Source organism: Drosophila rhopaloa, unplaced genomic scaffold (assembly GCF_018152115.1).
Source record: "Drosophila rhopaloa isolate 14029-0021.01 unplaced genomic scaffold, ASM1815211v1 contig_3, whole genome shotgun sequence".
NCBI lineage: Eukaryota > Metazoa > Arthropoda > Insecta > Diptera > Drosophilidae > Drosophila > Drosophila rhopaloa.
In genome coordinates, this window is record NW_025335123.1 from 11,364,059 (window position 1) to 11,387,908 (window position 23,850).

A 23,850-nucleotide genomic window follows, 5' to 3' on the forward strand; every position below is an offset into this window, starting at 1 on the left:
CTCTAAAGATTAGCTGCCAATCAGGTTTAATTTAACTACCCATTCAGTCCGATCGAATCGTCCGAGGAGAGCACTTCTACTGATTTTCAGGCGACATGGCGCTGTGGCCACTGCTGTTGCTCACCCTGGGATTGTGGGTGCTGGTCCGGAAATGGGCACTCCTGCGACTGGGAACCAGTCTGCCCGGTCCCTGGGCATTTCCGCTTTTGGGCAACGCCCAGATGGTGGGCAAACTGAAGCCAGAATGTGAGTAGGGCAGCTGGGGATTCGACCAAAGTGCTAAACAACCTGCTCCGCCTGGCAGTCATCTTCCTCGTTTTCACAGAGATGCGGGATCGCTTCGGGGCCACCTATCGCCTCTGGCTGGGCCCCCAGTTGTGGGTGTTCCTCCACTCGGCGGAGGAGACGCGACAGGCCCTGCACGATCCCACGCTCCGCAAGGCGGAGACCTTCCTCCAGCTGGAGCCGCTCATCGGCAACGGACTGCTCATCAGCCACGGAGCACATTGGACCCGCCAGCGCCGCCTCCTCACTCCCGCCTTTCAGCCACAACTGCTGCGCAGCTTTGCCCCGGATATCGCTGGGCATGTGGAGCGCCTGGTGACCCGACTGGCGGCCACCAAGGGCGCCTTTCTGGAGGTCACCGATCCATTGTTTGCCTGCCTCCTAGACGCCATCGTGGGTGAGTTCGAAATGGCCTCTTAAATCCATCATCACAAATATCTTTTTGCTTTACAATATACGAGAAAGTAATTAATATATTAATTAATTAAAAAAGACATGATCTTAATATTCAATATTAATACATTCAATACAACAATGGCTTCTTGAAATATAAATATTAAAAATATACAATGGAATGGATTTTATATTTTCTGATTTATTTATTTAAAAAATCCCTTTAATGTTTTAGTTTAATACACACATATCAAATAAAGTTCTTAAAACATTTAATATAAACTTGTAGACACCGCATATAATTGATCCGTTCAATATTTTTAATATTACAAAATGTCTGATTTAAAAAAAAAACATATATATGTATTTACAAAAGCTTAGTTGAAAAAATGAAAGTATGTTTATACTCGTTTAAAAAAAAACATACTTTCATGTTTATATTTAAACTTTTTGAATAAATAAAAATATATATATACCATTTTCTCCATTGTTTTAGACACCTCCATGGGTGCCAACCTGAACACACAGTCCACGGATCACTCGCCCATCATCAATGCATTTCACCTCAGCAGTAAGTTGCTGTTCAAACGCATGATCAATCCGCTCCTGGCTTCAGATTGGATCTTCCATCGCACCAAACTGTGGCGGGATCTCGACGAGCAGCTCCAGGTGATCCACACCCAAATGGAGTCGGTGATCGGGCAGCGCGCCAAGGAGCTGGAGGAGATGGAGGAAGCTCCAGGAGGAGCCCACAATCTCCTGGATACACTCCTGTTGGCCAGATTTGAGGGTCAAAAAAAACTGAGCAGAAAGGAAATTCGTGACGAGGTCAACACTTTTGTGTTTGCGGTGGGTTTAAAACAAATCTTTATAAAAATCGGTCTCATGATGACCTAAAATTATGATTATTTGGGCTACAAAGCTAATAATGGATTTTTTGTGTAATTACTAAATTTCAAAGCAAAAAGTATTCGAAATGATTTAAGAAAATATTTAATATCTACAGACATTTCTATTTGTATGAGTTTCATTATTTCGAAAACTTTAAGCGATAGGGATATGAATTTTAGTATACAGTTGAAATTTTGTATAATTTTGCCAACAACCAACCATCGAAAAACCATGTTTAAACTTTAGTGATTCCTAAAAGAAATTGAAAACAATTAGCTTTGAATTTTGGATTATTGATTTCAGGGAGTGGACACCACGACGGCTTCCATGTCGTTTGTGCTTTATGCGCTCGCCAAATATCCGGAAACCCAATCACGTCTGCGGAAGGAGCTGCAGGAGCTACCGTTGGATGGACTCTCCGACCCGGACTCCCTCAGCGAACTGCCCTATCTGGAGGCTCTGATCAAGGAGGTGCTGCGGCTGTATACCATTGTGCCCACCACTGGACGGCAGACGACGCGGTCCACGGAGATTGGAGGGAGAACCTACTGTGCCGGCGTCACACTCTGGATTAATATGTATGGACTGGCACACGATAAGCTCTACTATCCGGATCCGTATGCCTTCAAGCCGGAACGTTGGCTGGAGGATGGCGGTTCTGCCCCACCCGCCTTCAGCTACATCCCCTTCTCCGGCGGACCACATGTCTGCATCGGGAGACGGTACTCGCTGCTGCTGATGAAGCTCCTCACCGCCCGCCTCGTCATGGAATTCGATCTAGAACTGCGTCCGGAGCAGGCTCCTCTCAAACTGCAGGCCCAAATGGTGCTGAAAGCCCAAGAGGGCATACATGTGTCATTTCTGAAACGATAAAAACTAATTTTCTAATAAACAAAATAAATAACAAAATAATAAATAATAATAAAAATGTCAAAAGTATATTTTTGTAAAAGGTACATACATATATTTATTCTTGAACACCATTTGATATAGACTAGTCCCAATAAGCTTATTTTATAAGTACGCAGGTAAGAATTTAAAACATTTTTATTAAAATAAAATAAACGACTATACAAATAAAATAAAATATGTATGAATTCTTTGAATACTTATTACTTACTATTTTTTTCAGTATAGTAATATAAATTTTAAAAATCATGTATTACTCAATGATAAATCATATAATTGCAATGAATTAATTATTAAGCTTTTGCTTAATCAATCCTTTTTTGAATAAATATTTCAATATGCTTAAAACTCTTTAAAGTAATTTATAAATACTTTGGAACATATGAAAAACTAATCCATGCTAAATAAATTATTTTATTATCTTGTTAAGGTTTTTAATTCAATTTATATTAATGCTTATAAACGTTTTTCGTCAACATTCATAACAATAATAAGCACAGAGTGAAAAGAAATGCCGAGAGTTTAAACTTAATTATAATTATAGTTTAACGTTTCTTTGTACCTCAAGTTGATACTTGCATGCGACTTTTTGTCGCTGATGTTGATGCGCCGCGTGTTTGAACAGAATAAAAAGCAACATCTAGCTACTTCTGGATATTTCCCGCCGTCCAAACTGTTATCGATAGCCGCGTGACAGGCGTGAAGCGCAGCGTTGCTGGCGCCGATAACATGTGCTGCCGTTTCGTTTTTGACAGCTGCACGAGCTGCGCGCTGCATGTGTATGTGTGTGCGAAAATATTAATTGATACCTGGCGATGCAGTGCCGTGTGAAATACGTCAGAGCTGTTTGTTTTCAAATTTAGACGATTTAAAATCTTAAGCAAAATTTATGTTTTCGGCCAAACTCTATTGTTATTTAAAAAAAAGAGACGTGCAACGCACACACCGACAGCCTACGGCAAAAAAACACACACACACATGCATATGCCATAAATTGAAGTGTATTTGTAATATTGTATTGTTGGAAAGAAAGCACACGCACACTGCGAAATACGAAAAGAATTTATTTTTTTGCGATTTCGGTTCCGTTTGATTTGGATACCCTGTGATCACCAACCTGCTCAACGCCCTTGCCGCCCACCATCCACCCAACACCACCCCAGTTCGATTCGCAATCGGGAGCGGAGAGCGAGCGGCCCAGAAATATATTTATTTATATTTTTTGACAGCACTGACAAGCAAGGTAAGCTTCATACATACAAAAATATACATACATAAAAAAAGTGCATGTGCTTGTGCGTGTGGGAAGAAGAAGCGGCGACGCATTTAAAGCTGCTACTTCTTCCTCAGCCGTTGGCCGCAACAAATTGCATAAAACACAAAAAAAAAAGAGAAAAAATAATTTTCATCCAGTCATGGCACAAAAAAACCTGCACATTACTTAGACATATATGCTGAGCAGGATTGAAATTGTGTTTGACTGTGTGTAACGACATTTGTTTGTTACAGAATTTGTTTTTTTTTTGCGAGCAGCACAACACTTTCCAACGAACGAAATATAAAAGAGAGAGAGAAAGAGAGAACGCCGCCCAGCCGATGGAACGGTGATCCAGTAGTCCAGTAAAAGTAAACCAATTCCAGTAAGTCCTTATTCTCCAAACGACGACACCCGATAACGATTCCAATAGCGTTTCCGATCCTCCGCGGAGGAGCCGCCGATTTCAGCACCATTCAAGTGCCGAGTAAAATGGAAATAGAAACAGATCAGTCTATTGAAGCAATGGACACCCAGGATACCCAAGAGGTCGAGATCCTCACCAGCGACCTCCAGCAACAACAACAGCAACAGACCCCGCAACAGCAGCAGAATTCGCCACCCCAGTTGCCCAAGTTCAAAAATCTTATCCAGCCGCAATTGCACGCCGTGGGAGCAGTCACCCAATTGCCCAGCGAGAACGGCAATGTGCCGCCACAGCAACTACTCGCAGACAGCAGCTCCACATCCTTTGGCCAGGACGCCGAGGCCATGGGCATGGACGATGAGTCCAAGGAGGATCAGTTCCGTTCAGAGACCACCTTTGCCTTCACCGTGGAGAATGTGGGTCAACTGAAGTCGCAGAGGCTATCGCCGCCGGTCTATGTGCGGATGTTGCCTTGGAAGATCATGGTCATACCCAATGATCGGGCGCTGGGCTTCTTCCTGCAGTGCAACGGGGAGAATGATTCGCCCACCTGGTCTTGCAACGCCATTGCCGAGCTGCGACTCAAGTGCCACAAGCCGGAGGCACAGCCCTTCACGCGGGCCCGCATCAAGCATTTGTTCTACTCGAAGGAGAACGACTATGGTTACTCGAACTTCATCACCTGGCAGGAGCTGCAGGATGCGGACAAGAACTATGTGCACAACAACAGCATCACGTTGGAGGTACATGTCATTGCGGATGCTCCGCATGGCGTGCTTTGGGACTCCAAGAAGCACACTGGCTATGTGGGCCTGAAGAATCAGGGGGCCACCTGCTATATGAATTCTCTGCTGCAGACTTTGTATTTCACCAACTCCTTGAGATTGGCCGTGTACCGTATTCCTACGGAGGCGGATGATAGCACCAAGTCAGTGGGACTATCGCTGCAGCGGGTGTTCCACGAACTCCAGTTTGGTGACCGACCCGTGGGCACCAAGAAGCTAACCAAGTCCTTTGGCTGGGAGACACTTGACTCGTTCATGCAGCACGATGTCCAGGAATTCCTGCGCGTGCTGCTCGACAAGCTGGAGTCCAAGATGAAAGGTACCTGCCTGGAAGGCACCATTCCGGGCCTCTTCGAGGGCAAAATGTCATCATACATCAAATGCAAGAATGTCGACTACAACAGCACTCGCTACGAGACCTTCTACGACATTCAGCTGAACATAAAGGACAAGAAGAACATCTACGAGTCCTTCCAGGACTACGTGGCCTCAGAGACATTGGAGGGCGACAACAAATACGATGCTGGTGTGCACGGCCTGCAGGTGAGTTGTGAGGTTCGGTTTGGACCTAAGAGATAGGCATTATTGAACTTCATTCCTAACCCCAATAATAGTAGTTATTTAGTTGAGCCATGCCTTATAAATTCTAATTTAAATTGTTTATTTAAAAGTATAGATTCATGGCATGTGTCTGGAAACACTAAACTTATTAACAATTTTTTGTAATTCCACTTTATTCATGCTTTGTTTCTAACAAATGCGTTACAACCATTAACTGACAATATAATTTTTTTTTCAAATTGGATTACATTTCTTAGGAATGATGAGCAATAACTATTACTTTTAAAAATTACTGCATGTCAATTTGTTACCGTAATATTTTTTTTATATGTTCCGAATATCAAATAATACAAATATTACCTTGTGTTTTTAGGAGGCCAGCAAGGGCGTCATCTTCACGTCATTCCCGCCTGTTTTGCATCTGCACTTGATGCGCTTCCAGTACGATCCCATCACGGACAGCTCGATCAAGTACAACGATCGCTTTGAGTTCTACGAGCAGATTAACCTGGATCGCTACTTGGCTGAGGGCGAGAAGACCTCGGCGGACTACGTCCTACACGCAGTGCTGGTTCACTCTGGCGATAACCATGGCGGCCACTACGTGGTCTTCATTAATCCAAAGGCGGACGGACGCTGGTTTAAGTTCGACGACGATGTGGTATCGAGTTGCCGCAAGCAGGAGGCGATCGAACAGAACTACGGCGGCATGGACGACGAGATTTCCTTCCATGCCAAGTGCAGCAATGCCTACATGTTGGTCTACATCCGGCAGTCGGAACTAGAGCGTGTCCTGGGCGACATACCCGAGAACGAGATCTCCAGCGACCTGGTGGAGCGGCTCGACCTAGAGAAGCGCATCGAGATGGCGCGTCGGAAGGAGCGCAGCGAGGCCAACCTTTATGTGTCCGTGCACGTGATCCTCGAGGAGTACTTCGAGGGCCAGCAGAAGCGTCGTCTCTTCGACTTAGAGAAGACCCATCAGCGGCCCTTCAAGCTCAAGCAGAATCAGACCGTGGACGAGCTGGTGGACATGTTCGTCAAGGGCTTTGGCGTGTCGCGCGATCGCATGCGCATCTGGAACATGTGCACCGCCCAGACGCAGAAGTTCTTGCACTTTGACTTTGAGGCGGAGGCGTCCCGCACCATCGAGCAGATCCCCACGTCACAGAAGCCTTGGGTCATCTTCCTTGAGCTGGCCTCGCCGGAAAGTCCTGCTCCCCTGCCGCCCTTCAATCCCAAGTCGGATGTCCTTCTGTTCCTCAAGTACTACGATGCGCGAAACAAGCGCCTGAACTACATTGGATGCACCCAGCAGCCGCAGAGCCGCCGTCTGATTGATTTGGTGCCGGATGTCAACCGGAAACTGGGCTTCGAGCCGGACACCGAGCTGACCATATACGACGAGTATGCCGACAAGAAGGTGGTCAATCTGGGCGAGCCCATTGAGAGCGTGCTGTTCATACCGCAAGACCACCTCCAGGGCCACATCCTCATCTTCGAGCGCGAGGGCGTGGACGCCAAGTTGGATCTACCTACGGTGGAGGACTACTTCCTCGATCTGGTCTACCGCATCGAGATAATCTTTAGCGACAAGTGCAACCCCAACGAGCCGGACTTCACGCTGGAACTGTCGAACCGCTATAACTACGAGCAGCTCACCAATGCGGTGGCCGAGCGCTTGAACACCGATCCCCAAAAACTCCAGTTCTTTATGTGCATCAACAACTACAAGGAGACGGCGGGCAATGCAGTGCCCTACACATTCAAGGTGAGTGCAGATACCCATATCATCATAATCTTAAAAAAAATACATAGACTAGGCTCAAATTCGATTAGGAATTTGAATATTCTATTAGTTTATACCATTATTGCTTGGCAGTCATTGTTTGAAGGTCAATAAGCTAGTGAAGCATTTAAATTTTATTTGTTTCTTACATCATCTTAAGGTTATAAGGCAATTGTAACTATCTACTAGTTATTTTTTAGTTTTACACCTTAAGCTAGCTTTATATAAATAAATAAACTAGCTTGACATAACATATAGAGCTAAGGTTCAAATTTGGTTATGGTAATTATTTTAGAAACACTTAATTTTATATACATTTACATTTAGTTAACGATTTAGAACACATCGAAAATAGGTTAAGATTGTGTTTTCAACTATTGACGATAACTCATTCTCTTTTGCAGGGCACTATCAAGGACCTGGTATCGTACACCAAACAGAGCACGCCCAAGCGGATCTTCTACCAGCGCCTGTCGCTCAGCATCCACGAGCTGGACAACAAGAAGCAATTCAAGTGCGTCTGGGTGAGCAGCGACCTCAAGGACGAGAAGGAGCTGGTGTTGTACCCGAACAAGAACGATACGGTTAAGGGTCTTCTGGAGGAGGCGGCCAAGAAGATAACGTTCGCTGAGAACAGCCGCCGAAAGCTGCGCCTGATGAAGGTCAGCAACCACAAGATCGTGACGCTCTGCAAGGACGACATACCGCTGGACACGCTGTTGAAGACCAATGAGTCGATCACGACCACACAGGGCGCTCAGAAGACTTATCGCATCGAGGAGGTGCCGGCGGAGGAGATGCAGCTGGCGGAGAACGAGTTCCTCATCCCAGTGGCCCACTTCAGCAAGGAGCTGTACAACTCGTTCGGTGTGCCCTTCCTCACCAAGGCGCGCCAGGGCGAGCCCTATGGCGCTTTAAAGCAGCGCATCCAGAAGCGACTGAATGTGCCGGACAAGGAGTGGGAGAACTACAAATTTGTCGTGATCACAATGGGTCATAATTCGGATGTTAACGACAACACGCCCATCGACCTGGAAGTGTATCGCTCGTGGACCAGCGGTCAGTTGCCCTTCTTCGGATTGGATCACATCAACAAATCACGCAAGCGCAGCTCGCTTAACTTTTCCGAGAAGGCCATCAAGATATACAACTAGGATGTTATGCAGCAGGGAAGGGCGACACGGAAAACGGCTGCCTGTTATAAGGATAAGGAACAGGAGCGCCTTTGTTTTTGGAAGTGGGAAGGGGGTTAATGATTAAGGATTGTGAGATGGAATAGTGGCATGAAATGAATAGCTGGCTGGCTGGCTGACGGACGTAGTCCTCCAAAAATTAAACCAAGTGAAGCAGCCCGAAGTCGCATTTTCACGCCCCTTTCCTCTGAACCGCCCACACACACACAGAACTTACCCCATTTACTTTAAATTTAAACAGTTTATATTTTGTAATCTAATTGCTAAGTCAAATATAATTATTTATTAACACCCCGCCATCGATGGCAACACGTAACAGAACTGGCCACGCCACGCACACCAGCTCCTTCCTGATTACTTTAGGCCACCCGATACCGTTTCCGCTTACGATTCCGCTTCCGAATCCTGACCAAAATATCCAGCTTTTCGCGTCGAGTCCCCTAAAAGTTTACCGACTTATTGCTTGGATTAATATAACTTCAATTTAGACTTAGGCTTTTACGTGTGTGTGTGTGTTTTCTATGCTATAATATTCTTAATCGATAATTGTTTAATCGCAGGCAGAAGTGAACTCGAAACGGAACGAATCGGTTACTTTTGTCTAAATGTAAATAAGCGTTCGTTGCAAGTTGCCCATTAAAACACATATGTAACAAAGTGGAGGCGAGAGAAAAACCCAAAAGTAAAAGAAAACAAAGGAAGAACCTAAACTAAATAAAACCAACAAAAGATACATATATATATATATAAATATACGAGAGAGCTGTAAACAAATAAACGCAACTAAGTAACAAGTTTAACTTTAAACGAAACAAACGATTAACAAAAAGTCATTAAGTCGCGCTAAGCGATACAAAGAAAGTGACGGAGACAGTTGATATATTCAAGCAGCAGATCGAAAGAGACAGCAAAAAGGAGATGAAAAATATAAGATTTGTTTCAAACAATTATTTGTGATTTTTAAACATGAAATGATAAAAATATATGCAAAGGACTAGACAACATAATATTAATTAATAAATTACTATAATACACAGTTTAGTGCTTTTTCTTTGTTAACTATAGCGAAAGAACCGATATCCGATACAAAAAAAGCAAATTAAATGAGAAGAGCCCACAACAAAACAATATTTTAATAATATATTACTATGCTATTATTATTTATGCAGCAAATAATTCAAATTATTTATGTGTACAAAAAAAAAAACCAACAAAAAACGAATAAAATACCAAGAATTCAACTGAAATGTGTGCGTCAAGAAGTGCGAGGATTTGGTAGTTTCTTTTTGGGCTTAGAAAGTTAGAATTTTGTTTGATTTCGAAAAATATGTTAATCCGATTAAATTGGATTCGAGATGGGATGAGTCTAGATGTTAACACATTTTGGGGCAACACTTCAGCATAACCAAAATAAAAAAACACCATGGGATTTTCTTTAACTTGCCCTCTACTAATTTCGAGTATCTTAAGACACTGGTTAATGGTTGAAATTATATATTTCTTCGCGGAAAACGACTTCAATATTAAACAATGGATTCATTTATTATAGGAAATACATGTAAATGTTTTGAAGCAAAGAATATTGAAAAGTATCTGCATCTGCAATGTTTCATTACTAAATTAAAAATGGGTTGAGATAAATCCGATGATTTACATTTGTAGTTTAAATGTATCGGATCTTTTTAAATTAAATAAAGCCTAAGGATACGTTTGTTACCTATAAATAATCGGGTTTTCTTCTGTCTCTATAGAGCTTACCCTTCTAAAACTACCCAATTCCCTTGGCACCTCTGTGTTAAAATATAGGCTAATTGCTGATCTACATAAATGTATCCGTCTGCATTAATAAAGTGAAAGTTGAGCGTCTTTAAAATAGTGTTTAATCAAATCGTTTGGAAAATCGTAGCCTAGGGTAGCTTACAAATTAGGGCTCTAGAACTTGCGCCGCTTGAGCAGCTCGGGCCGCCAGTTAACCGGGTGCGACTCCTCGCTGGCCTCGTCGTCTTCCTTGTACACCTTGATGGTCTTGTCCGCCTCCGCGGTGATTAGCCTGGTGCCCGACTGGTCAAAGCACATGGCGAAGATGCCCGCCTCGCTGTCCATGGAGCCCGGCTGGACGGGTGCCTGAAAGCGCTGGAAATTATAGCCGGTGCGCCAGTCCCAGAAGAACATGGTCCCGTTGTCGCCGCCCGAGACGAGCACGCCATCATTGTTGGCAGCCATGCAGTTGACAATGGCCGTGTGGCCGGAGATGTTCTGCACAAAGTTGCCCTCTGGACAGCGCCACTGCTTGATGTTGTCCGGCGAGGCGGAGGCGAACATGTACAGGGATGGATGCAGGACAATGCTCCGCACGGACTTCTTGTGGTTGGTCAACGTGCAGACGCTCTTGCCGGCAGCCAGATCCCACAGCCGTACGGTGGAGTCGTGGGAGCCGGTGATAATCTGCGGATTAGTTGCCTGGGCCACCACACTGGCCACCGTGTTCGTGTGTCCCGTCAGCGTGTGCACATTCGCCTTGGTCCTCATGTCCCAGATGCGGGCAGTCGAGTCCCGGCCCGAGGTGGCCAGCACATCGATGGTGGGATGGAGGGCCAGTGAGTAGACGGCGGACAAATGCCCATGATAGTGTCTGATGACCTTGTTGTACTCCAGATCCCAGCACTTGACCTGACGATCCTCGCCGCAGCTGAATAGATAGGGATGCTTCGAGCTGACGGCCACCCCACGCACCGTGCTCACATGGCCGGTCAGCGATAGCTTCAGTTTGCCACTGGCGAGATCCCAGATCTTAATCACACGATCTCCGGCCCCGGTTGCGAACCACTCGTTGCCCGGCTCAACGGCGATGCAGCGCACCCATCCCAAATGGCCGGAGATGACACGAGACAGCTTCCAGGGGGCGTGCCACTTGGGTTTGGGTATGGTGGGCGCCTTCTTGGGTATCAATTGCAGATTGCTGGTGGTGCCATTGGCGCCCTTGTCCCCATTGCTGTTCGGCAAGGAGGCGCGCACCAAAGATGTGTGACTGCCGGTGACCAGGGGCGCAGTCTTCTCCATTACCCTGCCTCCTGCGGGATTGTATTTAACCAGGCTTCCTGCGGCGCTGGATGAATCCTGTGTGCCTTCTGTGATGGCCAGTGGCTTGTCGCCCGGTGTCTGCGCTCCAGATCCTTTCCTGGCCTCGCCGATCTTAACCGCCTTGTCCAAGACCAGGCCATAACTATCCTTGGCCTTGATGGAGCGCCGCAGCTTTTCCCTGTGCCAAGAAATGCAAGGATTACCCCCGGAATTACCATCACAACTCCAAGTACTCACAGTCGGTCGTCGATCTCCGGCAGATTTCCTTGGTTGGAGACAAACAGGTCGTGGGTGCGCTTTAGGGAACGGAATATCAGCGTGTGCACGCTGTGCTTTTGCACATCTTCCATGGCGATTGGCTGTTATTTATTGTTTATTTTATTCGCTAAATTAGATTAAAAAATGCGGCTTTGCTTTCACGGCAGTCATTCACAATAGCCGGACTATCGGTTATCGGCATTCGATAAAAGCCGACAGTTCTGTCACCTAGCTGTTTTCAAGCCATTTCTTACTAGCTGTTTTTAAGCCAATTAATTTTTTAGTGAATTTTCAAATTTGAATACTTTTTAATTCGAGTTCAAATTTCAATTCAAACTTTCTTATTCATGTCACCTAAACCAAGTCTGCCTATTTTAAGGTAATTAATTTGTTTTACATATAATTATCTAAATGCTGAAAAACACAGCGCACATTATCGTGCAGTTTTATTTGAGCCCAGCCGTAAATACACTGAAACTAGTTTCAATATTTTGATCGATGAGGTACTATTTTATGGATTTATAACCATAAGTAAAAACAGTACGTTTTTATGGGTCCTAAGAAAGATTTCCTAATTTATCTATCCTTAACCCACTAAAAGATCAAAAACAAATTGGATGTCTCTTTTGAAGCACATTTCTGTTTTTTGTTTTGTGTTTAGTTTATATTTTTTTCTCTTTATCATTAGTTTGCGGGGACCGGAGATCCAGATGCAAGAGATGAGGACGTGGGAGACACCGACGGTGACGAGGTGCTGGCCGCAGCTCCGCTTTCTGGAACCGGCGATGGCCTCGTGTTGAAGAACTGTTTAATCTAGAGGTTTAAAAAATATAGTCGATTAACAAATTATTAGGACACACCACTTAGTTTCTACAAAACTGTCAGAACATAATTTATAAATAAATTATTTAACTTTAATTTTCAGAGCGCTATATATATAGAAGTGTTCAAAATAATTGCAATGAGTTGTTTCTTCGTGATACGACTGATTTATGTACATCCTTACGTTAAATCTAGTTCTAAAACTAAGAGAACTCCCAATAAACACTTTAAAAAAATAAATACCCTTATAACAAGTAACATTAATGGACATGTCTTGGTAGAATCTAGATAGGCTCATACATTTTCCTGTTAAATTCATTTTACAAGTGTTAGATGTTTTAATGTTGTCAAAGACATTATTACTTTAATCTTTCTGTTTGGACCGCAACTTTATGTAGTATATACGAATTAGCTGTTAGTTTTATATGCTGTTATGCTTATCGGTTTCAGCGTTCCATTTTATAACCCTAACCCAAAACCTCAATTAATTATTCGACGCTACATTATTGCAAACGTTTTTTTTTTTAGCAACAAAGATAACGTGAATTTCTTAAAATGCTTCCCAAGAATACTGAATGGTGCGAATTAGCAAAGTTATGCATATTTTTGAAACAGCATTAAGAATCTATTTATATAGTAAGTAGAAAAGGAAACGAAAAAAAAGGTTGCCCAACTTTGTATAAAGCTTTTAATTTAAATTATAACAAAAAAAAAACAATATCCATTGTGGAATAAATCAGATAATTGAAATATGGAAATTTATACTGCTGGAAAAAGTTTCAGCTTTTCATTTATATTTTATATTTTTTAATTATGGGGAAAATGGATCGGAATAAAAATACGTTAGTTATACAGTCAAAGTAACGTATTTTTATTCCGATGGTTTATTCCGAAATGACTTCTAGCTAAATAAATGAATTCTGGTTCGTATACAAAAAGGTTGAATGAAAACCAAAACTTCAAAATCTTTAAGATGATCTTGGTTTTTCTTAAAAGACATCCATATTCTGCTATTAAGGGCTTACAGGCTTGCTTTTTAAGTTATGACAGTTTGGTTCGATTCGACAATTGCTTACGATGCGCTTGATGTAGTTGCATGAAGTTTCGTTGTTCGAGCTGGACACCACGTTGTCCACTCGGTACGGCGGCGAGATGGTGACTTCGTTCAGGATTTGTATGTTAAGTCCCTGCCAGGAGACTTCATTGTACTACCGGAATGCAGGAAATAAAATGAGTTAAAAAGAGTTATCACTGAAAGTGTTTAGAAGGCCTTTACCCCATATTGTTTGGCTATCGCTCTATAAAGCTCCTGTGCCTCTGGACTGACATCCGCGTTCTTGGACTTCAGGTAGTCCTGTCTTCGCTCTACTGTTTTCCGCAGGCGCATTTTCACCTGTGAAGATTAAGGAGTTAGACTTGTGTGCAACATAAAAGTGTTCACAGGGTACCTGTTCCAGGTTTAGCTTTTGCGGATCGTCAAAGTTGCCGTTGCACTCCTTGACCACCTGCACGTTGCTGCAAAGCGAGAGGTTCATCACGTAGATATCACTCAGTTCCTCCGTGGACTTGGATCGGCATTCTATATGGTTAAAAAGAAAGCGAGGAAAAGGGGGAAAGGAGGGAGGGCAGAGATATACGATGTACGGAGAACCAAGTAGTCACGCAGAAACAATTCATACTGGGCTGATAAGACATAAGTGTGTAGAGGAAGTTAATATTGTTTTCCGAAGATAACTTTGTGCAATTTTATTTAACAAATGCAGTGACTAATTTGCTTTGGTATATGGCATAAATCAGAACCCAAATATAAGAAATAAATAACTTATAATTCTCTTTGTATTTTGGGGAAGCCAAATAATTTAGATCAATGAAAATCATTCCATATGATGATGACTAATTGAGAGTCATAAAATAAAAACTGGAATGTGACAAAAATCCAATTATGATGAATAATCTACAAGTAATATGATGTGATCGAAAATTATCCAAACAAGTAATAAGATCGTTTGCTATTTGAAGTCTGGCCAATCTAAATATTTAGAGAGGCTGAATACGATCAATTCAGTATACAACATATTTTATGGTATTTTAAGACAGAAGTCAGACAACTTGGATATAGTTATAGCTATATAGGCCTATAAAGTATTTAAATTTAATTAAGGTTGAGACAATTATGATGGATAAGTGAATATGATCCGTGGGAGCTCTTTTAGTGTTATATAAGCTAAGAATTATGCCTGCTTTTACCTGAAAAGCAGGTCGAATAGTCTGCCAAACGATACTCAGGAAAAGCATATTTTTGTTGTGATGGAAAATTATCCAAAAAGGCTATCAAGCATTAGGTTGTTTTAATTCAAAAGTAGTCATTAATAATGATCATTGAGGGTGATAGAAGATACGTAAGTGTGCTTTCGACTTCAACTCAGAACAGACCAAATACTATCAATGGGGGAAATGATCCCTATAAGTTATATAAACAAAAGGAAAGTGTCCACTTTCACCTGGAAAGCTTTTACACTTCCAGAACCCCGTAACTTGGGTGTTGTGTTGTGTGTGTTTTTCTTTGCAAAAGGATACTCAGGATAAGCATCTTTGTGTTGTGATCGAAGGCCAGCACCTCGCCCTCCACCTCCTCGTTGAAACAGGTCGTGCAGACGACTGTGGATCCGATGCTGAAGCAGTCGTTCACTGCATTCACTGCGCTCCCAGCGGCAGCGGCCATTTTTAATTGTTGGTTTAATGGGCCAACTGGAAAACTGCACCCACAAGCTGTGTGGATATGGATATGGTGATCTGGACGTGGATGTGGCTCTGGATTTGCTGGCTTCTGCTAACCGGGATGTTCCACTTGTTTACACAACGTTGCACAAACAAAGACGACGCAGCTGCTTGGCCAGGAATTTCCGATTTCTGGACAGGATTTCTCTTGCTCTCTCGCTCACTCTACCTCTCTGTCACTCTGTCGCTCTCTCGCTTTCACTTGGACCGCTCTGCAAATGTCGCTTCCTGGCGATCTGGTCGAGATCCTGCTCCTGCCACTTGTTCACTTAAATTGGCCAAAAACTCGCTAACTATTTGGTTAGCTGGCGTTCGACAGTCTGCGTTGGCGCCTCTTGCAGATTGGTAATTGAAAAGTGGAAAAAATATGCGAAAAATTTATTGGTCAACACACGAAACAACAGCCAAAAGGGGGCAGAAGAAAACGCAGTGTTGCACATGCCGCGCAGCGATAGTTTCGATATTCATCGCATATTGCAGTGTGGCAACGCCTGCAGCGCCGATATTTTTTTTGAATATCAAAAACTATACCATAGTTTTATATGCCTATCGAATTTTAAACTTTAAAAATCGACCGTTTAACAATTTAATTTAAACGCCACGTTCCAAGAAGATCTAGTTAAACATATCTATCCAAAACATTTTGCAAAATGGGAAAGGCCTACAGGACCGCTTGCGAAAGGGACTGAAGCTCTAGATAATTTGATAATGAACGAGATTGGCTTGCTGGGAAGAACGTTGTAATGGTTTTTCGCGGTACCTGTTATTCCTACTACGTTTACTTCACACGAAAGTCAACATTTGACTTGGATAATGAAACTTAAAGCTATTTTAAATGTGAACGTACATACACACAAAATTTGCAGATACACTATTATCGATATTATTGATATTATCATATCATATCGATGCGAAATACAGCTGACCATCGTTATTATCGATAGTGCCAAACTGTTGTTAAAACATACTGCTTGCAACCCAGCCCTGATAAGACCCAAGCGAAGCAAACGAGGAAAGAACACAACAACAATGGTCGAACCCAAGATCCAGCCCGTGGAACGCCCGCCAAATGCCGACACTGTCCTGCCCCTCAGCCGGGTGCGGACCATCATGAAGAGCTCCATGGACACGGGCTTAATAACCAACGAAGTGCTCTTCCTGATGACCAAGTGCACGGAAATGTTTGTTCGGCATTTGGCGGGCGAGGCGTATGCGGATGCATTCCGCCAACAACCGGGTGAATCGCTCAAGTACGAGCACCTTTCCCAGCTGGTCAACAAGAGCAAGAACCTCGAGTTCCTGCTGCAGATCGTGCCGGAGAAGATCCGGGTGCACGAGTTCCAGGAGATGCTTCGGCTAAACCGGTCTGCCGGCAGCGACGACGACGATTCCGAATCCGGATCAGAATCGGATGAGTGACTGGACAAATACATAACAATGGACCTGGAACTAGATGACTTAAACTCCTCCACCGACTGATTTTAACGCCCCCTATCTCTTAGTTTAGGCTAGTCGATAAGTAAAAGATTGTGTATAAACCCCTGATTAATAAAGAAGCATAAGAGCATTGTGTCCTCCAAATGACCACCAGATAGATGGATGATTACGGAGTCACTGTCTGCGTCTGATAAGCCGGGCAATGTCAACAAAGTGTGGTAAGTAGCAAGATACCAAGATCAGAACCCGGTTATAATAACTTTTTCCTCTAAAATAATTGAAAGTCAAAGTTTTCAAGGATTTAACCTAATGGAATACACTTCCAATAACCCAATACTCGTAATACTCTAGCGCCTGATGTCCATCTGGAAATGAAGGTTAATTTGCTTGCAAATATCGCATTCGTAAAAAATAACAACCAAATTTAAACTAATTATTAAAATTATTTTCATTTTAACCGATTATTTGAGTAAGTGCTATATCAAGGCTTAACTTTATATTAATATATATTTAATATATAAGCGATCTAAACATACCAAAGTATTGTCCAATTCTAAGAAGACTTTAATTTATATAGATGATAATCTGTTACTTTTGTCTTGGTCTTCTAAAAATGCCTATCTCAAACTTATTTAATTTATTTATATTGCAAGATTTTTAATGGTCGTCGGCAATATTGTCTTCTAATTTAAAACTCGTAATGGAAAATACGTGCCCTATTTTCATTTCGAATTTTCCACTAGAAATTAGAGTGAGTTTGTATATATTCATTTGAGATACGTGCTTATACGTGAATATCTCCCAAAGTTTTGTAAAGAAAAGCCGTAAGTTACAAATTTAAAGAGTATAACATTTAATTGCACTTGGATTCGATTGGTACATTATACTGTGGGCTAAGAAAAGAGATTGCAGCTCCTAGACCTTCAAGTTGACGCCGGGATATCCAGTGGCGTTGAGGCCAGTCACCTTGTAGGTGGTGCCAGCAGGAGCAGGCTGATCGAACTTGGCGGCGGTGGTCACGTACAGGATGTCCAAGTTGGGACCACCAAAGGCGGCGGAGGTGATTTGCTTGGTGGGGAACTTGATCTCCAAAAGGATCTTGCCAGTGCTGCAATATATAAATAAATATAAATAATGGACAACTTAAGATAGTCAGAACATAAAACAAATATTTTAAAACTTTTTAAGGATACGAATGTTATTGCTTAGAGACCTTGAATTCTGATTTATGGCCTCGTTGAAATCGATTCATTTGAACACACTTACTTGGGATTAACCTTGAAGATGGTGGCGCCATTGAAGGTGGCCACATACAGATTACCCTCGGTATCGATGGTCAGTCCATCGGGCAGCAGATGATCCTTGGGACTGTTCTTGCGCAGGTTGAAGATCACCTTGGGATTGGTGGCCACGCCGGTATCGAAGTCGTAGTCGTAGGACTTCACCTCGTAGTCGGTGGTGTCGATGTAGTAGAACTTCTTGGCCTTCACATCCCAGGCCAGTCCGTTGGAGATGCCCACATCGCCCTTGATCACCGAGGCCTGGCCGCCGGCCTCCCAGCGGTAGAGCTCTCCATGGCGGAACTCGAACTCGTCGCCAATGTAGCGCATGGTGCCGCCGAAGAAGCGACCCCGCGGATCAGCCTTGGCATCGTTCAGCCGGTTCTTGTCCATCAAGGGCTGCACCTCGAAGAGAGTGCGCACCACCGTCGCGGTGGTCGACACTCCGTCCCAGTTGACGATCACCACGCGGCGGCCGCAGCCCACGGCGAACTCCTGCGGACGTCCCTCCACGGGCAGCACGAATCCGGCCAGGGTCTCGCCCTCGATCTTCGCCTTGTAGACCTTGTTCTGGGCATAGTCGAAGCGCAGCAGGCTGCCGGCCTCCAGGTCCACGTAGTACAGGCTCTGCCTGGCCACATCCCAGTGGGGACCCTCGCCCAGGCCGGCGAAAGAATCGGGCAATGGTTCAACCTTGTACGACATCTGTGAAAAAATGGGCAGGTGCAATTAGGATTATTTTCACTGATTACTATTGGTGGAACTAACGAATTTAATTATTTGCAAGCAAAGCAAAACGTTATAGGTCAATTAAAAAAAAAATGGTGTGAAAAAGAATACTATGGATAAGTGTATTTAAAAGTAAGTTTACAAATTATCTATTATTATAAAAATTAAAATGTAACCCTGAACACAAAGTACTTAAATTGTAATTTTTAGTGATTGAGTAATTTGTATTATTTGTATGACCAGTAAATGACCATGTTGACTATGTTTCACAGCGTTCTTTTATTTCCCGAATCTTGACCGAACTTGAATCACCAGCAATGTATTGGATTATAACGTATTCCCAACCAAAACTGTTTTGTAGATCGAAAAAAAATCACTATATTTTATAGCTTCCTTTAAAAGGAATTCTGTTTCTCTTAAGGATTGATGGGTTATTCTGCGATTAGGGGCACTTGTACTACTTATAGATCCACTACCGTTAGTCCGATGAGACACGCTATAGCCACTGGAATCAGTATGGAAGGCAGAGACATCGTGCGAGTGGCTCTGGCTTTCTGGGGTTCCGACTGAAAACTGAAGCTGAAGCCGTTGGCGGGAGAGGCTTTTATTACCTCCAAAACAAGGGGCTTGACATTAGCTGAGAACCGGCATCATGGCAAGCGGAACACAATCGCGAGTTTATTTCCATTTCCACGTTTTAAGTTCAATTTTTTTCCACAGTCCACCAACGCACAGTGGAAGACTTGTATTTGCCTCTCACCTCTTGTTTTAAAAACATTTTACAAACTTTAAAAAGTGGTGTTCTATTCATCTTCTATTAAGTCATTAACATAAATAGAATTGTTATTTGAAAAAGATGATTTTTGAATTTGATTTTAAAAAATTTCTTTTCTAATAAATAAAAATATAGAGAAAGCAAATATGATTTGTTAAACACAAATTCATTAATTTCTAAATAATTTAATAAAACGGCACATCCTATATTTTTTACAGTGCGATGCAGCTGCGTTCTTGTGACGTCATGCCCTTCACTTACTCAGCAGAAGCAACAGAAAAAAAACAACTGATGTCGCGATTAATTTTTAACTTTGATTACGCCTGCCATTTAACATTGTTTGTTGTGGGTTTTTAATTGACTTTTGTTGTCGAAGCGGCGGCTGCTGGTGTTATTGAATTGGTCAAGTCTAAACTTTAAAGAGATGTTAAGTGGCGGGGACTTTTGTTATCGGACACATGTAAATGGCACAGTGGAAAGTATATTCCTACAGAAAATGTATGACGCTTAAAAGTTCACAATATTCCTTTGAATCCAAAATTAATTAAGATATTTAGCACTTTTAGATATTTTAATTAAAAAAATATTAAACGCTTTAAAGTGTACGAACATCTTTCAATTTTTTTAAGGTGATTGTGAAGGGAATTGTAAAATCCACAGATTAAGTTTTGCTTTGGAAAGAGACTTTAATATTTAAATTGATCAAAAAGATTTAATATTTTTTTTTTAAATGTTGTTTTATATATTCTAACATTATCTTTTTAACAGAAAAACTGTATCTTTGAATTTCACCAATTTTTTTAAAAACACACATGGAAGTAAAATGAAGTCTAATAAATATTTCTAGGAACAGATTCACTACAACCATTATTTTTGAATAAGCACACGAAAAAAATAGGCACAGAAATAAACAGGATTCCCAAGAGGACCTACCTTCAACGAAGTATTTGCTTAGGATGGCAAAAGAGAAAGAGAATCCTTGGACACGGCTCCGTCGAGTAACGCGTTCAAACTGAGTTTCCCCGATCCGTCTGAAATCTTATATACCCCAGTCGGCACAGGCATGACAAACAATCTTTGCCAGACCTTATACCCCACCCCCCCTTTGGGCTGATAAGCGGGCAATTGGAGGGCTGGATAACCCGGACTGATAACACAAGCCGGCAACAAGCAAATTAACCCGCTGACAGCGGTCGCAGCTTGTCGAAATTAAAATTATATAGAACAAACCACAGCTAAGGGTCGAATTTTCCTTTTCCAAATTTCAACCCATTTCATTGAGACATTAACAAATTATTGTAAGATTTATGAATTTTTTTTTGTGGGTTTTTTGTTCTGCTCAAATATTTTAAAATTAAATTTAAATTAGCTAAATAACCAATACTATGTATTTATTACTCTCTTTTGAAATAAAAACACGGTTTTATGTAGACAATTGGAATAATTATGCGCTTGATTTCAAAACAAAGATACCTTTCGCGTTATAAAAAAAAAACACCTAGTTTTACTATTAATAATGTACAACTTGCCATTCAATTTTGTAGTCAACTTAATATTGTTTAATTCAAAGAGTTTTTTTTCAACAAAAATGTAGATGGATGAAAGACAAATTGAGATGAATAGGTTGAAAAGATGAACCCAACTTATCGTTAATGGTGCTATTGGGTTAATAAAAGAAACTGAAGCTGACTTTGGCAATAATACGGCTTATAGTGCAATTTACACAGGAGTGGGCGTGGTCAATAGCGGTGTGGGCGAAAGGCGATAAGACCATTGCATTGCTTTGTAGTTATAACTTATGAATTTTGTTTGTTTTTTGCGAATTTCTATGCTTCCGCTGGGCCAGTGATAAGTTGCAGCGGGTGGCGATAAATGGCATCCGAGCCACTGTGCCTGGGATACTAAAGGATGGCCATGGTATCAGCTCCACATATGACCTCCAGTGGTTATTTATGGCGCATCTTTCACTGCTCCTTGCACCCCGTTAACCGGAGAATCGGAGGGGAGGTGGTGGGGTAATCAGACCATGGCTTAGTCCAAACCCAAATCTGGAGGCCTAAGTGTAGACAGAAATCTTATCGGCGGTTATCACCCCAGTTGACTCCTGACTGTGCATTTCTATTTCGATCGTGGCTTTAAATTTAAATTGCTCTTTAATTAATTGCTTTAAGATTTATGGGCGTATTTGTTCGCCTGTCTATTGATAAGGGAAGCACAGCCTTTTACAATCCAAATTCGCTAAGGTCTTCTCAATAAAGCAAATTCAGAAGTTTAAGAGGGTAACTCAAAATGTAAAATTTTTGTTTACAATTTTTTATTTACATTAGCGAACAATGTAGTAAAGGGATACCTGGGGATAGTATTAAGAAATACCTGATTATAAACACAAAATTATCAATGGAATTTCATTAAAGTAGTTGACCTCTTTTTGAGTTCACCCCAGAGATTATCGATGGTATTGATATCCTGGGATTGACTTGGCCACTCAAGAAAATCCAAATTTTTCTCTTGGAACCAACCCTTTACTACTCAAGAGCATGGAACTTCCATAAAAGTGGCATAATATACTCGGCATATGGTCGGATCACCGTCTCCAAAAGATCATTGTATTCGAATCTGACCATTATTCCATCAATAGGATAAGTCGGACCAGCCTCATACCATAAGGCTAACACCCCCATGTTTCACAGTCTTATATGTGTACTTGAGATCAAATTCTTTGCCTTTCGGACGACGAACATTTCTTTTTGCATAATTTCCAAATACATTTACATATTTTGGTTTCGTCACTCCAGAGGATATACGCCATTTTTCTCACCTTCAGGTCCACACCAGGTTCTACGATCTAATGCAAATTTGTTCCCGTTTAACCAACTTAACCATGCGATAGACGGTCTTAGATGTTGATTTTCTAGGTGCTCCCCGAATTTCACCCATTTTTCACGATTTAAAGGCATTGGTTTCGAAGTTTTCAGAACATTATCTTGGAGTCATCTAATTCTATCCTTCGCACCGCAGTGACGCCCATGGCCATTCTAATATTAAGTCCCCATTTAGGTAAATTTTCCAAATACCTTACCTTCTGCAATTTTATTTAGAAATGTTACTGTTTTGCTTCAAACACCTATTTAATTGACCGGCCAAGTTTGCAGTCTAAGCAATAAAACAATCCACAAAGTTTCCCAGAAAGCAAAAAAATCCATATCTGCTTTTTTTAAAAGAAGTTTTTAAAATAAATCGAGTATTACGAAAGCTTAATATAAATGGATGTCTGTTTTTTAAGTATTTTTTATAAAATACAAACTAAATTTTACAAAAGAATAAATACAACCTAAAGTCGTCTAATTTTGTAAAATTTAGTTTGTATTTTTTGGTAGACCTTTTGAATTTAGTTTTTAATTTCAGTTTTTAATAAAGGAAAAGGATTGCATTTTAAATACATTTTAAATCATTTAAAGCTTTATTTATTTACCTTTGACTTTAGTACCGTCAACATATCAATTGAAAACACATGCTATTAATACCTATGTTGAAAGTTTATTGAAATGCTTTTATAAAAAAAGGAGCCCAAAATTTCGTTATCTTTAAAAGCAGAAGGAATGTGCAAAGAGAACGCAAAAACTTATTTTTACTGTTGTTGCTGGACCGGTTTTTGTTTTCTTTTTGTGCAGCATTTATCAATTATGTTATTGCCCCTGTTCTATGTCAAGGCCATGATAATTGTGCAAATTAGCCAGAGTTGCAGCGGCTTCGCTTCATCTCCCATCTTGTGGTTACTTACAATTAGCGATTAACGCAATTAACTGCAGTTATATTAGGCAAAATAATCAATAAACAAAACGAAGACAAAAAGATAAAATTATAACAAAAACGCGCTGTGTGGTCAGTTGGCGCTTAACAGCACTGCCACCACTGTTACATATGTTGACTCTTCTGTTAGTAGCGCCTAGTATAGGGATGCCATCCGTTTTTCAGCCTGGCGGTCTATTCAAAATATTGATTTTGTTTTGGCGGCTTATTTAAAATTTTTTGTTCAAATATGGCTGTCCCAAATCGAGTTATCGATCTGTCAATATGTAAGCTCAAAAAACAAGCACTACCATTTTCTATTAGCCGAACAAATATAAAATAGTACACAAGTAAAAAAGTGTCATTTCAAAAAGTGCATCTTATCGATGGACATCGATACCTGTTATTTTCTA

The 23,850-nt window shown here is 41.6% G+C and overlaps 6 protein-coding genes across 9 annotated transcripts; 3 read left to right on the forward strand and 3 right to left on the reverse strand.

Annotated features, from left to right (window-relative positions):
* The first annotated feature begins 57 nt into the window (after nt 1-57).
* LOC108052096 (probable cytochrome P450 311a1) lies at nt 58-2,456 on the forward strand. The gene is made up of 4 exons (XM_017134423.2): nt 58-246; nt 305-682; nt 1,175-1,527; nt 1,873-2,456. The coding sequence occupies exons 1-4, from the start codon at nt 96-98 to the stop codon at nt 2,440-2,442; spliced, it is 1,452 nt and encodes a 483-aa protein (XP_016989912.1). The 5' UTR covers nt 58-95; the 3' UTR covers nt 2,443-2,456.
* A 753-nt stretch (nt 2,457-3,209) lies between these two features.
* Nucleotides 3,210-9,524, forward strand: LOC108052095 (ubiquitin carboxyl-terminal hydrolase 7). Of its 2 annotated transcripts, none has more exons than XM_017134420.2 (5): nt 3,210-3,721; nt 3,988-4,118; nt 4,167-5,488; nt 5,880-7,277; nt 7,700-9,524. In XM_017134420.2, exons 3-5 carry the CDS (start codon nt 4,226-4,228, stop codon nt 8,447-8,449), a joined length of 3,411 nt encoding a protein of 1,136 aa, XP_016989909.1. In that variant the 5' UTR covers nt 3,210-3,721; nt 3,988-4,118; nt 4,167-4,225; the 3' UTR covers nt 8,450-9,524. The 2 variants fall into 2 exon arrangements, with proteins under 2 accessions (XP_016989909.1, XP_016989911.1); XM_017134422.2 differs by having other exon boundaries at nt 4,012-4,118.
* Nucleotides 9,525-10,345: 821 nt separating this feature from the next.
* LOC108052097 (pleiotropic regulator 1) lies at nt 10,346-12,013 on the reverse strand. Its single transcript, XM_017134424.2, has 2 exons — nt 11,807-12,013; nt 10,346-11,747 (listed from the first exon to the last, which is right to left on the reverse strand). The coding sequence occupies exons 1-2, from the start codon at nt 11,917-11,919 to the stop codon at nt 10,421-10,423; spliced, it is 1,440 nt and encodes a 479-aa protein (XP_016989913.1). The 5' UTR covers nt 11,920-12,013; the 3' UTR covers nt 10,346-10,420.
* A 434-nt stretch (nt 12,014-12,447) lies between these two features.
* Nucleotides 12,448-15,859, reverse strand: LOC108049561 (LSM12 homolog A). The gene is made up of 5 exons (XM_044461061.1): nt 15,227-15,859; nt 14,098-14,228; nt 13,926-14,042; nt 13,726-13,857; nt 12,448-12,640 (listed from the first exon to the last, which is right to left on the reverse strand). The coding sequence occupies exons 1-5, from the start codon at nt 15,369-15,371 to the stop codon at nt 12,512-12,514; spliced, it is 654 nt and encodes a 217-aa protein (XP_044316996.1). The 5' UTR covers nt 15,372-15,859; the 3' UTR covers nt 12,448-12,511.
* Nucleotides 15,860-16,385: 526 nt separating this feature from the next.
* LOC108049545 (chromatin accessibility complex 16kD protein) lies at nt 16,386-17,008 on the forward strand. Its single transcript, XM_017130752.2, has one exon. It carries the CDS (start codon nt 16,457-16,459, stop codon nt 16,844-16,846), a length of 390 nt encoding a protein of 129 aa, XP_016986241.1. The 5' UTR covers nt 16,386-16,456; the 3' UTR covers nt 16,847-17,008.
* A 685-nt stretch (nt 17,009-17,693) lies between these two features.
* On the reverse strand, nt 17,694-23,557 carry LOC108049542 (regucalcin). Of its 3 annotated transcripts, none has more exons than XM_017130750.2 (3): nt 23,430-23,557; nt 18,131-18,849; nt 17,694-17,972 (listed from the first exon to the last, which is right to left on the reverse strand). In XM_017130750.2, the coding sequence occupies exons 2-3, from the start codon at nt 18,847-18,849 to the stop codon at nt 17,780-17,782; spliced, it is 912 nt and encodes a 303-aa protein (XP_016986239.1). In that variant the 5' UTR covers nt 23,430-23,557; the 3' UTR covers nt 17,694-17,779. The 3 variants fall into 3 exon arrangements, with proteins under 3 accessions (XP_016986239.1, XP_016986238.1, XP_016986237.1); XM_017130749.2 differs by lacking the exon at nt 23,430-23,557 and adding an exon at nt 20,582-20,679; XM_017130748.2 differs by lacking the exon at nt 23,430-23,557 and adding an exon at nt 19,350-19,444.
* Between the last annotated feature and the right edge of the window lie 293 nt (nt 23,558-23,850).

What these genes read in the sequence shown, in the direction of transcription:
- LOC108052096 (XM_017134423.2), top strand. Translation starts at nt 96, where the DNA reads ATGGCGCTGTGGCCACTGCTGTTGCTCACCCTGGGATTGTGGGTGCTG. An exon ending in CCTCCTAGACGCCATCGTGG is followed by an intron (nt 683 to 1,174) that starts GTGAGTTCGAAA and finishes CCATTGTTTTAG; the next exon opens with ACACCTCCATGGGTGCCAAC. An exon ending in TCAACACTTTTGTGTTTGCG is followed by an intron (nt 1,528 to 1,872) that starts GTGGGTTTAAAA and finishes TATTGATTTCAG; the next exon opens with GGAGTGGACACCACGACGGC.
- LOC108052095 (XM_017134420.2), top strand. Translation starts at nt 4,226, where the DNA reads ATGGAAATAGAAACAGATCAGTCTATTGAAGCAATGGACACCCAGGAT. An exon ending in CTGGTGTGCACGGCCTGCAG is followed by an intron (nt 5,489 to 5,879) that starts GTGAGTTGTGAG and finishes TTGTGTTTTTAG; the next exon opens with GAGGCCAGCAAGGGCGTCAT. An exon ending in CAGTGCCCTACACATTCAAG is followed by an intron (nt 7,278 to 7,699) that starts GTGAGTGCAGAT and finishes TCTCTTTTGCAG; the next exon opens with GGCACTATCAAGGACCTGGT.
- LOC108052097 (XM_017134424.2), bottom strand. Translation starts at nt 11,919, where the DNA reads ATGGAAGATGTGCAAAAGCACAGCGTGCACACGCTGATATTCCGTTCC. An exon ending in CCGGAGATCGACGACCGACT is followed by an intron (nt 11,748 to 11,806) that starts GTGAGTACTTGG and finishes TTCTTGGCACAG; the next exon opens with GGAAAAGCTGCGGCGCTCCA.
- LOC108049561 (XM_044461061.1), bottom strand. Translation starts at nt 15,371, where the DNA reads ATGGCCGCTGCCGCTGGGAGCGCAGTGAATGCAGTGAACGACTGCTTC. An exon ending in AAAAGCTAAACCTGGAACAG is followed by an intron (nt 14,043 to 14,097) that starts GTACCCTGTGAA and finishes TAATCTTCACAG; the next exon opens with GTGAAAATGCGCCTGCGGAA. An exon ending in CGATAGCCAAACAATATGGG is followed by an intron (nt 13,858 to 13,925) that starts GTAAAGGCCTTC and finishes GCATTCCGGTAG; the next exon opens with TACAATGAAGTCTCCTGGCA.
- LOC108049545 (XM_017130752.2), top strand. Translation starts at nt 16,457, where the DNA reads ATGGTCGAACCCAAGATCCAGCCCGTGGAACGCCCGCCAAATGCCGAC.
- LOC108049542 (XM_017130748.2), bottom strand. Translation starts at nt 19,406, where the DNA reads ATGTCTCTGCCTTCCATACTGATTCCAGTGGCTATAGCGTGTCTCATC. An exon ending in CGTGTCTCATCGGACTAACG is followed by an intron (nt 18,850 to 19,349) that starts GTAGTGGATCTA and finishes ATTTTTTCACAG; the next exon opens with ATGTCGTACAAGGTTGAACC. An exon ending in ATCTTCAAGGTTAATCCCAA is followed by an intron (nt 17,973 to 18,130) that starts GTAAGTGTGTTC and finishes TATATATTGCAG; the next exon opens with CACTGGCAAGATCCTTTTGG.